Source organism: Hippopotamus amphibius, chromosome 12 (assembly GCF_030028045.1).
Source record: "Hippopotamus amphibius kiboko isolate mHipAmp2 chromosome 12, mHipAmp2.hap2, whole genome shotgun sequence".
In the NCBI taxonomy this organism is placed as follows: Eukaryota; Metazoa; Chordata; class Mammalia; order Artiodactyla; family Hippopotamidae; genus Hippopotamus; species Hippopotamus amphibius.
In genome coordinates this window covers 75,092,884-75,103,434 of record NC_080197.1, presented here as the reverse complement: position 1 = coordinate 75,103,434, position 10,551 = coordinate 75,092,884, and the positions used below count along the sequence as shown (strand labels likewise).

Sequence of the window (10,551 nt, the reverse complement as noted above, 5' to 3'; positions counted from 1 at the left end):
TTTTTCTGCATCAGTGATTTTAATATGAATTCTTAGAGGTTATCAACAACTGGTCAGAGAAAATTTTTTTTTTAAACACACTGCTCTCTGGATTCTGACCTAGTGGATTCTAGGCTCAGTCCTCCACTCCCATCTCTTTCTTGATCCAATCCACGTAGTTGAGTAGTTTGGTATAGAACCCGTACCCCCTGCTGCACCCGATGCCCCAAGATACGATGCCCGTGGCCACCCAGCGATCATTTTCCCTATCCCTCACTGCAAAGACCCCTCCGCTATCCCCCTGACAGGCATCCTGCTTTAGAGTCGGGTCCCCAGCACAGAACATGTTTTCAGAAAACACATCGTTCCTGTTTTTCTTCCGGAGCCAGCTCTCACAGATCTGTCGCTTAGCTACGGGCAGACGGACAAACCTGAGGTCTTGAGAAATTTTCTCCTCCATGATCCCAAAGCCACTGACATAGCCCATGAGACCCAGGTCATAGAAGGTCTCATTGTCGGGGAGGCAGATGGGGAGGAGGTTGGGGCCCAAAGTGACACTATTTTCCAGCTCTAGGAGGGCGATGTCCCCCTCGAAATTGTGGGACTCTTTTTGTTGGTAGTCTGGGTGGATGCTGACCCTGCGGACCGGGTGGTTGGCCAGCTTGGTGATCTCTTCCACGTTGACGTGGCCCAGGAACACGTCCACGGAGGCGTTTTCCTGCTTTTCGTGCTCCTTGGGGTAGAGGGTGTGCGCGGCCGTGAGGATCCAGCGGTCGCCCAGCAGCGCGCCGCCGCCGCGCCCGTGGATGTTGGTGAAGGCCTGCCAGGGGAAGTTGCCCAGCTCGGCCTTCTGACCTCCAATGATGCGCTGCTTCTGCTCCACGGGCTTGACGGGTTTCCCGCACACTGGGCAGGAGAGGGCAGGGTGGGGGTGAGAAGTCAGTGTCTCCCTCCGTGGGCTCTCCCCTGCCCTCCTCCCTCTCGTTTTGGCTTAGGGCCCTTTCCTGTCTCTCCTCCCTCTCCCCGCCGTCTTTGGCGTATTGTCAGCCTCTTCTCCTTCTTGTTTCTTGTTTATTCTTCCTGGGGCTTTTCTTGCTTTAAAAAAAATTTTTTTTTTCTTTTTTGGCCCCACTGCGGGGCATGTGGGAGGAAGCCGTGCCCCCTGCAGTGGAGGCCAGGAGTCTTACCCACTGGACCGCCAGGGAAGTCCTCGCTCTTTTTTTATTCCTGATCTCCCATCTGCTCAGTGAAAAGTCCAGGAATGTCCAGACAGGTCCAGCTCTCTGGGCCTCTCTGCCCATCTCCTGGGGCATCTCCTGGCCTTTTTCCTGATTCCCCCCTCCCGCTATGTCTATCTCCAGCTTCAAGCTGGAGTGTCTCTCCCTTCTCTGTACCATGCCTCCTCTGCGGCCCTGCAGGGCTGCCAGGGCCGCAGAGAACGGAGGAGGGTTTTCACTTACCTGGCAAACACCGAGGCATCTTGTCTCCTGCCAGCTCATTCTTCCAAATGCCCTGAGCTGTGCAGGTGTATAGCCCTGAGGGGAGAGGGGGCTGTGCTCAGGCTGGCAGGTCGTGGGCAGGGGCCAGTGAGCACCGAAGTGCGGACAGGGAGAGGACAAGGATCAAAGGGAAAGTTTCAAATATATGCGGATGGGATATTGAAAGTGTTAAGAGGCTCCATGCATATATTTTTGTTTTAATGCTAAGTGGAAAAATCAGAATACTTAACTATTATATTCGACATGATCCCTATTTGTGAAAGCGGACACAAAACCTGCAAGGAACTTATCAAAGTTCCATCAGTGATTGCATCTTGGTGCTGGGTAGTAGATGATAATGGTGGCTGTGTTGCCTTTTTTTTTTTTTTTTTTTTGACTGTGCTGGGCAGATCTTAGTTCCCCAACCAGGGATTGAACCTGCATCTTTGACAGTGAAAGAGTGGAGTCCTAACCACTGGACCACCAGGGAATTCCTGGTAGCTATGTTTTCTGATCACGGACAGTGTGCCAATGCTCACTGTTCAGAACTTTGTCTGCATTATCTCATTTAAGCACCACTCTGAGGCTTTTGGATATGCATCGTTATCCCCACCTTAGAGATGAGGAAACTGAGTTTAAATAATTTGCACAAGGTCACAGAACTTCTGAATGCCAGAACCAAGATGCAAGGGGTTGTCTGACTTCAAAGCTCAGCTCTTAAGTAACACCCTGAATAGTCTATAAATAAGATTTTTTTTCCTTTTTTGCATGTTTCACACTTATTTTACAAAGCATGTATTTCTTTTCTTAAAAAAAAGTTTTAAAGATACCCATACATGAGTTTGAGAGTAATTTAGTATACCTAAATGCAGAAAGTCACCACATAGCAGCCTGAGAGGTTATGTGGGGAGAAGACTGAGGAAGTCTTACTGATAAAGCTGTAGTGGGGGTGATGGTGGTTGTGGTAGTGATGGTGGTGGTGACAGTGGTGGTGATGGTGGTGGTGATGGAAGTGGTGGTGGTGATGGTGGTGGTGGTGGTGATGGTGGTGGTGGTGGTGATGGTGGTGATGGTGTTGATGGTGGTGATGGAGGTGGTGGTGGTGATGGTCATGGTAGTGATGGTGGTGATGGTGAGAGGAAGCTGTTTATGAGATTTAAGTCTTTGTATCAGCTCAGGTGTCTCCTTCTTCAACCTTATTAGATGCCTCTTGGTACCCCTGAAGCCAGTACCCTGGAAAAATATCTTAATATTCACTCCCTAGGGATTCTTTTGGAAGAAATTGCAGAAGATGTCCCAACAAGAGGGAGAAGACTGCCATTTGCACTGGTCCCTACCTCGCTCAGACTCGCTTCTGCCATTTCTGGTGTGCATCTTGTAATACGGTTCGTGGCAGTAGTACTGGATACGGGCCTGGTAGGTGTTCACCCCTTTTGTGGTGGTATAATTGAAGGCTCCATTAAGCAGGCTTCGGGGCTGCCCACAGTCCTTGACTTGGAGAGAACACAGGGCCGTAAGAGAACTGAGAAGGACAGTACCGGAACTTTAGTGGGAGGAATGTGAGCAGTCTGCCCACAGAGCAGGAATGGAGCTGCAGAACATGCTGAGAACCTTCAGGAACTATGGTCAGTGGGGGGCTCTCGTGATGTACGGGAATTGGATAGAATGAAATTCACTTCTGGATAGAGCCCCATCAGTCCTGCTGAGATGAGGGCTGATGGGTTTCTGGATGGGCCAGAGGCTTCAAAGGACAAGTCAGGGGAGGATCCTTTGGGGGAGATGCTTAGGCCAGACCCCTCTTCCCTTGTCCCTGGGGGAGATGCATCCCTGAGTTGGCTACTTACTCTTGCACCTGGGCATGGCACGGTGCCATGTACCATCATCTTGGCAGACAGCCGTGAAGGACAGGAGTGCCTCCTTCCCCTGTTTGAGCAGAGATAGAGGTGCCATTAGTACAAGGAAGCGCTGCAGCTCCCTTCCTGTCCTCACCCACACAGGAGCAGTAGGGATGCAGTCATCTCTCAAGCCCTTAGACCTCAGCACCCATGGACATGGCTCCTTGGTTTTTCTTCCTAGCCAGTTCTTTTAGACCAGACTTACACATGGGTGCACTGAGCCACACAGCAGGAGTCAGAGCTAGGGCTAGTTGTTAGAGCCAGTGATTCCCTCTCTAGACTCTTACCTGTTTCCACTGAGGTCCAATTGAACCCCATGATTTAATTTATTTATTTAAAGTTTTTTATTTGTTTTTAATTTTTGGCTGCATTGGGTCTTTATTGCTGTGCCCGGGCTTTTCTCCACTTGTGGTGAGCAGGGGCTACTCCTTGTTTCGCCACATGGTCTTCTCAGTGCAGTGGCTTCTCTCATTGCGGTGCATGGGCTCTAGGCGTGTGGGCTTCAGTAGTTGTGGTGCACAGGCTTAGTTGCTCCGCAGCAAGTGGGATCTTCCCGGCCCAGGGATCAAACCCCTGTCCCCTGCATTGGCAGGCGGATTCTTAACCACTGTGCCACCAGGGAAGTCCTGAACCCCACACTTTTAAATTAGAAAAACAAGCCCAGTTTTGTGTTCTCTGCATTGAGACAAAAGTCTGCCCTGAAGTAGAACCATGTTTCTCTTCCTCTAGAGCGCCCTGCATTACCTCATTGCCCCTAGACTGCAGTCTTCTTAAGGGCAAGGGCCTTTCCTAAAATACTAGCGCAGCCCAACCACTTTCAAGGGTGCTTGGGATGCTGACACATGCTAAGTGCTGTTGTAGGTGAGCAGGTGGCAGGGACCAGGGCAGGAGATAGTCCCCTTTAAAATGAAAAGTAGGACTTCCTAAGTGGCGCAGTGGGTAAGAATCCGCCTGCCAATGCAGGGGACATAGGTTCGATCCCTGTCCCAGGAAGATACCACGTGCCACGGAGCAACTAAGCCCGTGTGCCACAACTATTGAGCTTGTGCTCTAGAGCCCATGAGCCACAACTACTGAGCCCATGTGCCGCAGCTACTGAAGCCCACACGCTTAGAGCCCGTGCTCTGCAACAAGAGAGGCCACTGCAATGAGAAGCCCGTGCACCACAATGAAGAGTAGCCCCCGCTCGCTGCAACTAGAGAAAGCCCGTGTGCAGCAATGAAGACCCAACACAGCCACTAAAATAAATTTATTAATAAAATAAAATAAAATGAAAAGTAATTGGAAAAAATGAATGAGTTTTATTAAGACCAACAATCATCTCAGATTGTTAGCCCTGGAAGAGATTGCAAGAGAACGTGTATGAGGACTAGGATGTCCCAGGGAAATGTAAATAATGTGAGATAAACCATGTGACTTGTTTCTATGTGACGTTCTATGATGTGAATGCCAAGGTGAGGGTGCAGGTGGCAGAGGACAGGGTGAGTTGTAACCTGAGCAGAGAGGAGGAGCCCAGGGCACTCAGTCCTTCCTGGAGTAAGGAGTAGTTACCTGGTTAACTCAGCTTGAAGCAACATTCAAAGGTAAGCTCCGCAAAGCCTGAATGAGTATGTGTTTCTTTTTACTGTACCTCCCACATCCAGAACACTACCTGACACTCCGGAAACACTTAAAATGTTCGTTGGGTGAATTTGCTACAACTGAAGGACAAACCAAAGATCTCTTCTCTGCTTCAGGGTAGGTCTTCCAGGTGGGTCTATTGAACAAAGATAGGATGTCCAGTCCCAGGTCCCTGACCAGGGGTAACTCCAATTGTATGTTTTTTAAAAATTGCATTTTGGTTTACCAGCTTTTGTGAAATTGACTAATGGAGAAAACGACATTCTTTCCTGAGTCTGCAAGGCTGAGGACAGGGTGGTGGACCTGGAGGAAGACCACCAGTGGACATAATGGAGCCCCTTCTGGCTGTTAGATGGGATGCTGACCGATTCATGAGTCATTGAATAAAGCCAGTTAGGTCTTAAACAAACAAACAACAAAACAAAACCCCAAACCAAGAGCCCAGGAGCAAGAGGCAGAGGATTTGGTGCTAGTCCTTGCTGTACGCAATCCCGGTGATGCTGAGTGAGTCACGCCTTGCACTTCACCTCCGCCCCCCGCCTGTTCGGTTCCTAAGTCCACAATGAGTTATTGGATGAGGTCAGGAGTTCTTAAACTTGAGTGGGCATTAGGATCACCTGAGTCGCTTTACGTACTCCTGAGGCTCAGGCTGCACTCCAGACCCAGGGACAAGTCTCTCGCAGGGGACCCTGACGTCAGTATTTTAAAATCCTAAGTGTTTCCAATGTGCAGTCAATTTGGAGCAGGCCAGGTGACCCTTCCAGCTCAAACATGTATAATTCCACTTGAGGCTGAGTCTCGATCTGCCATGGGCCTGGCCGTCTTAATTACTCGGGATGCTGGGCCAGCTTTCGCCTCCCCTCAGCCCTGGCTCTTACCTCCATGAGCTGGTAGCCTTGTTTGCAGGTGGCGATGTAGTAGTCCCGGAACTCGTACTGAGGCTGCAGGTCCTGGATGATGGTGAACGCGTCTAGGGTCTTGGGCTGGGGGCACTTGATGACTGTCAGGGAGAGCAGAGGGCACGTTTGTTTCAGAGCCACTGGCCTTCTTTTTTGCCCACCGCATCCTGCCCCCCTGCTGGCCAGTGAGGCGGCCAGCACCCTTACTTTCACTGGTGTAGTGCAGCTTCCAGCCCTGGCTGTCCCCTGACTCGTCCGTGAAGAACAGTATGTCCACTGAGTTGCTGCTGGTGTCAATGGGGTCTGGCCTTTGCTTCCCACAGAACTCACCGATGTTCCTCCCATTGGCATAGATCTGGTGGGGGAGGAGGGAGGGTCAGCTCTCCAGTTCAGACACTTCTCCCCAGGGCCAGGGCGGTGGTGCTGGTGGTGGGGATCCTGCTTTGTGTATGTTTTCGGATGGAGGGGAAAAGGGATCCCCGGGACCCACCTGCCAGGTGTGCGAGAAACTGGCCCAACTCATATGTGACGGTGGTCATTTCTGTACCAATTGGCCAGAGGGTCCAGCAGGAAGGAGGGATGAGAGGAGCCGTGTGGGGCATGGGAAGGAGAGGACGGGGTCTGGATCAGGGGGAGGTTGGCTCTACCTGTAGCTGGTCGTAGGGACAGTGTACTTGCTGGTGGTCATCAATTTCGAAAGGCTCCAGGAACTTGAGTTGGAGGGTGAGGCCCCGCTCTACACGGATGCTGTAGTTGCAGCGCAGGTCGGGGGGGTAGGGCCGAGGGTACTCCAGGCTGGAGATGTAGCCTGATGGCTCTGTGAACAGCTCGCTGCTGCACTCGGCTGTGAGACCAGGGCCAGGCGGGGGTCACCCAGAGACTTGGGCTGAGCCCCCGAGCCCTTACTCAGTCCCTGCCTCCTCTCGGACCACCCCGACCTCACCCTGGCAGGAATGCCTGTCCTTCTGAAGCTCGTAGCCTGGATGGCAGGAACAGAAATAGCCACCAACGTAGTTGTGACACAGGTGCTGGCACCGGGGCTGGGGATTCTCCTCGACTGAGTTGCGCTGCGAGGCACATTCGTCCAGGTCTGGAAGAGATTTCGGAAGGAAGGATTAAATTCCTGCCATGGGACACCTGTGGTGGCCCTGGTCTCAGCGAGGTCACTCACCAGAGGCCTGAAGCCAAAGTCAGCTCTTGGCCACCTGGACCTCCGGGCTCCTCTAATGCTCTCTGGGAACTGCCCAGTGGGGACAGGGCCCAGGTGAACAGCCCTCTGGACTCAAGATTCCCCTTTTCCAGCTCCTGTTCAATATGAGGCCTGGAACAGGGGCACAGGGATTACTCACCCACAGCTTGGTAGTAGGCCAGGAAGCCCTTGTAGAACATGATGGCGCCGTTCTCCTCGTTGGAGAAATCCGTGTGGAAGGTCACCAGCATCTTGTTCCCTTGGGACATAAATTCCTTCCTTCCTGGGGGGTTGCCCAGTGGAGAGTCCATCTGCCCACAGAACCTCCCCAGGGTTTTCTTATCAGCAGAGATCTGGTGGAGAAAGGACAATGGTGTAGGAAGACAGCTGTTGAGGGGACAGGTCTCACGTGGAAGGTCAGTGAAGGCCAGTGAAGGTCAGTGAAGGGCATCCTGCAGCGAGCAGGTCATGTCCCCTGCTAGACAGCCTCCAACTGCTCTCTACCTGCTGAGCTCTGGCTGTCGCAAGCCCTTCCTCTGTCCGCTGCATCCCCATCGGCTAACTCTGCACGTTATCCTGTCCCCGGAACATCTCCCCTCCCCCTTTATGACCCCCAGCCTCTTTCAGACCTTTCTTCACTCCCATCTCATGCTGGGCCTGCCTCTCACTGGAATCCTGGTGGCCTCTACCCCTCCTCTGTCATTCCTTCACCCCTAGAGCCTAGATGGTCTGCTTTACCTTCTGACCTGTCCTTCCACCTCGCCTTAGTCAAACCACTCACATCCAGCCATGCCTCGAGATAGACTCAGCTGAACTTGGGCCTCTGGGGCCTGGCAGCCTTAGCAAGCAATGCCCAGCTTCCCTTAACCCCTCCAAAGCAGAAGACGTCCCTCCCCCCACCTCACTCCTCCCTATTCCTGCCACCAAGACCCCTTCCCCCACAACACTGTGGCCTCCAGTCCTCTGGGCTAGGAAGATGTTTCATTTTCATGTCATTCTCTTATAACCTCCAGGGGGTCTCCTGGGAATTTGTGTGCTATATGTAGGCTCTAGCTGAATCCTGAATCAAGAATCTCATTTTTATTGGCTGTAGAAAGATGGGACTGGGACGGTGCCCTTGGCTGTGACAGAGGTGAGGAGACCGAGCCCACAGTCTTTGCTGAAGGCTATGCTTGGGCCACCCCCATGCACGTCTCCCTTCCCCATGTCCCTGTGTTCCTGGTGAAGCTGCAGCCACGGTGATGCTCACCATGGAAACAAAGAAACTGAGGCACAGCGATTTCCCAAAGACTCCCAGCAAGTAAGCAGAGGGGGGAGGTTTTTCTGACTCTTGCAGACCGTACATTTCCTAAAAGTGGAGCCTGTACCTTCCCTCTGTGTTTCACCCCTTCAGTGCTCCCCGAGGGTCTCTCAAACCAGTGCACACCCATCCACGGCATTACCTGACTTTCAGAACCCCACTTGGTCATCTGCTTTTACAGGCTTGGGGCTGTGTCCACAGGTGGGGAGTCCCATCCAAGGTGGTCAGAACACAGGTCCCCAGGTTCCAGAGACACCCAGCTCTCCCTCTGACCACCCAACCCGACCCCCTACCTTGACATAGTCATAGAAACAGCCCTCCGAAGGCTCCAGGTCAAACTGCCAGAAGACGAGCTTCACCCTGTATCCCGTGGGGACTGTGATCACAGTGGTTGTCTCAAAGTTGTTGGGGTAAGGCTTGGGGAACAGAGGGGAAGTCACCTCCCCATAGAGCTTCTGAGGGAGGGTGAAGGAACCTCCCACCCCGTAGAACAGGACTGGCACCAGGAGGTATAAGAGCCACCTGCCAAAAAAGAAAAAAGGTGTCTATAGGGCTGAAGGGGTGCAGCACCCTTGCTGTTTGGGCAGAGGCCGTGGTGGGGGATGGGATGGTCATACCGCTGGGCATTTTCCCCTCGGCCCATTCTAGACCGCACAGAAATGTTCTGGGGGAGGGGTGGGGGGATGGGGGTGGGTGGAGTGGGGAGGCTGGTCTCTGCAGCTGCTGCATTGGGTGTTCCTCCCTGGGCCAGTGTCCAATCCAGAGGTCATCACACTCCCACCACCTCTCTCCCCAGTCTCCTCCCCTGCCCTGTCCCATCACTCCCCTCCCCTTCCCAGAATAGGGCTGGCTTGGGACCAGTTAATTGGGGGTGAGGGTTTCCAGTCATGACTCTCTGAAGGGGCTCCCAAAGGCTCAGCAAAGACCTCTGGGAGAAACTACCTATGGAAGATGATTTTGGGCACAGAGGAGGCCCCTCCAGGGCAGAGGGGGTACCCCCATCTCACTGGTCTCTATGAGCTGGAGGAGGAAGGCAAAGTGGCATCACCTCCTAAGTCTGAGGTCTCTTGTCCTCAGGAGGAGGGATGTGGGGTATGTGTTTGCGTGTGTGCACGCATGTGCACACTGGAAGGGATAAGGTATATGGGGAGGGGAAGGGTGTTCCCACCTCCCTGAGTAAACCTGGGAGCAGGGTTGCCTCCTGTGCCCAGGATTCTCCACTCTGGCTTCTCCCTCCCTCCTCGGTCCCCATCAGCCTTACTCACATTTCTCAAGGCCTGTTTTTGGATCCCTGACTCTCCTGACAGCGTCTTCATCCACTCTGCGTCCAGGGAGAGCAGGGAAGGGGAGAGGAGGGAAGGGGGAGGGAATGACTGTGGAGGGGGAAGGGGCTGGGACCATTGTGGGAGGAATGTTGCAGGGAATGAACTATTTGCATAAACCAAACCAAAAAAAAAAAAATCTGTTTTCAGTGTAGTTTTGGTTTTGAAATCCCTGATGGTGGTGCCACCTGCTGGCCCACATGGGGAAGGGCTAGAGATGGCTCTGCACTTTTAGGGACAGGAAAGCCTTTGGTTGGAGGCCCAGACTTCTGTTTCTAAATCTGATGGGAATTCCCCCCTTCTTCAGGGACCTTCCTGGGGACTGCTGCTGTGTGTACAGCGTTCCCACCCCAAGGGCAGTGGAGACTGCAGTTGAGGGGGACTCTCTTTCCTGGATCACCCTTCTCCGTTAACCCCGTTCTTCTTGTCCTTAGTTGTCCAACAGCCCTGGTCCGGGAATGGCCAGGGTTTCCATGCCCAGGATAATGGGACAAGAACAAGGGCTGGAGAAGGTCAGTGCAGGAGGGCACAGAAGAGCACGCGGCTAGGGTGCCCTCGGGCCCTGGGCTACTTTTTTCATCAATGACACGTAGAGCAGGGATTGCTGCGACCCCAGACCCTTCCTCCCCACCTCAATGAACTCAGGCCTGCCAATGAACTTGTCTCTTAGAGAAGCAAGGGCAGCTGAGGACAGGATAGACACATCCTGTTATCCTCCGCATCTGGTCAGGAGTTTGAGTCCCTGAGGGTCACGGCTGCCCAGGGCTGGGCAAACGGTGTGGCTGTGGACCACGAGTGACTTGGCTTTTTTCTGAGAGGAAGCCGGGCCCCTGGGAGGAAGTAAGGGCTCTTGTCTCTCCCGTCCTCCA

At 53.0% G+C, this 10,551-nt stretch overlaps 1 protein-coding gene across 1 annotated transcript; it reads right to left on the bottom strand.

Annotated features, from left to right (window-relative positions):
* Nucleotides 1-9,785, bottom strand: C1R (complement C1r). Its single transcript, XM_057702070.1, has 11 exons — nucleotides 9,626-9,785; nucleotides 8,654-8,882; nucleotides 7,221-7,413; nucleotides 6,815-6,961; nucleotides 6,519-6,715; nucleotides 6,079-6,226; nucleotides 5,851-5,972; nucleotides 3,302-3,380; nucleotides 2,795-2,950; nucleotides 1,440-1,514; nucleotides 1-885 (listed from the first exon to the last, which is right to left on the bottom strand). Coding segments are annotated over exons 1-11 (2,118 nt in total). The 5' UTR covers nucleotides 9,628-9,785; the 3' UTR covers nucleotides 1-115.
* Between the last annotated feature and the right edge of the window lie 766 nt (nucleotides 9,786-10,551).

Excerpts from the sequence above, each read along its gene's own strand:
- C1R (XM_057702070.1), bottom strand. Across the intron at positions 6,227-6,518 it reads GTCCCTACGACCAGCTACAG|ATCTATGCCAATGGGAGGAA; the intron begins GTAGAGCCAACC and ends CTCCCCCACCAG. Across the intron at positions 1,515-2,794 it reads CAGAAGCGAGTCTGAGCGAG|GGCTATACACCTGCACAGCT; the intron begins GTAGGGACCAGT and ends CTCTCCCCTCAG.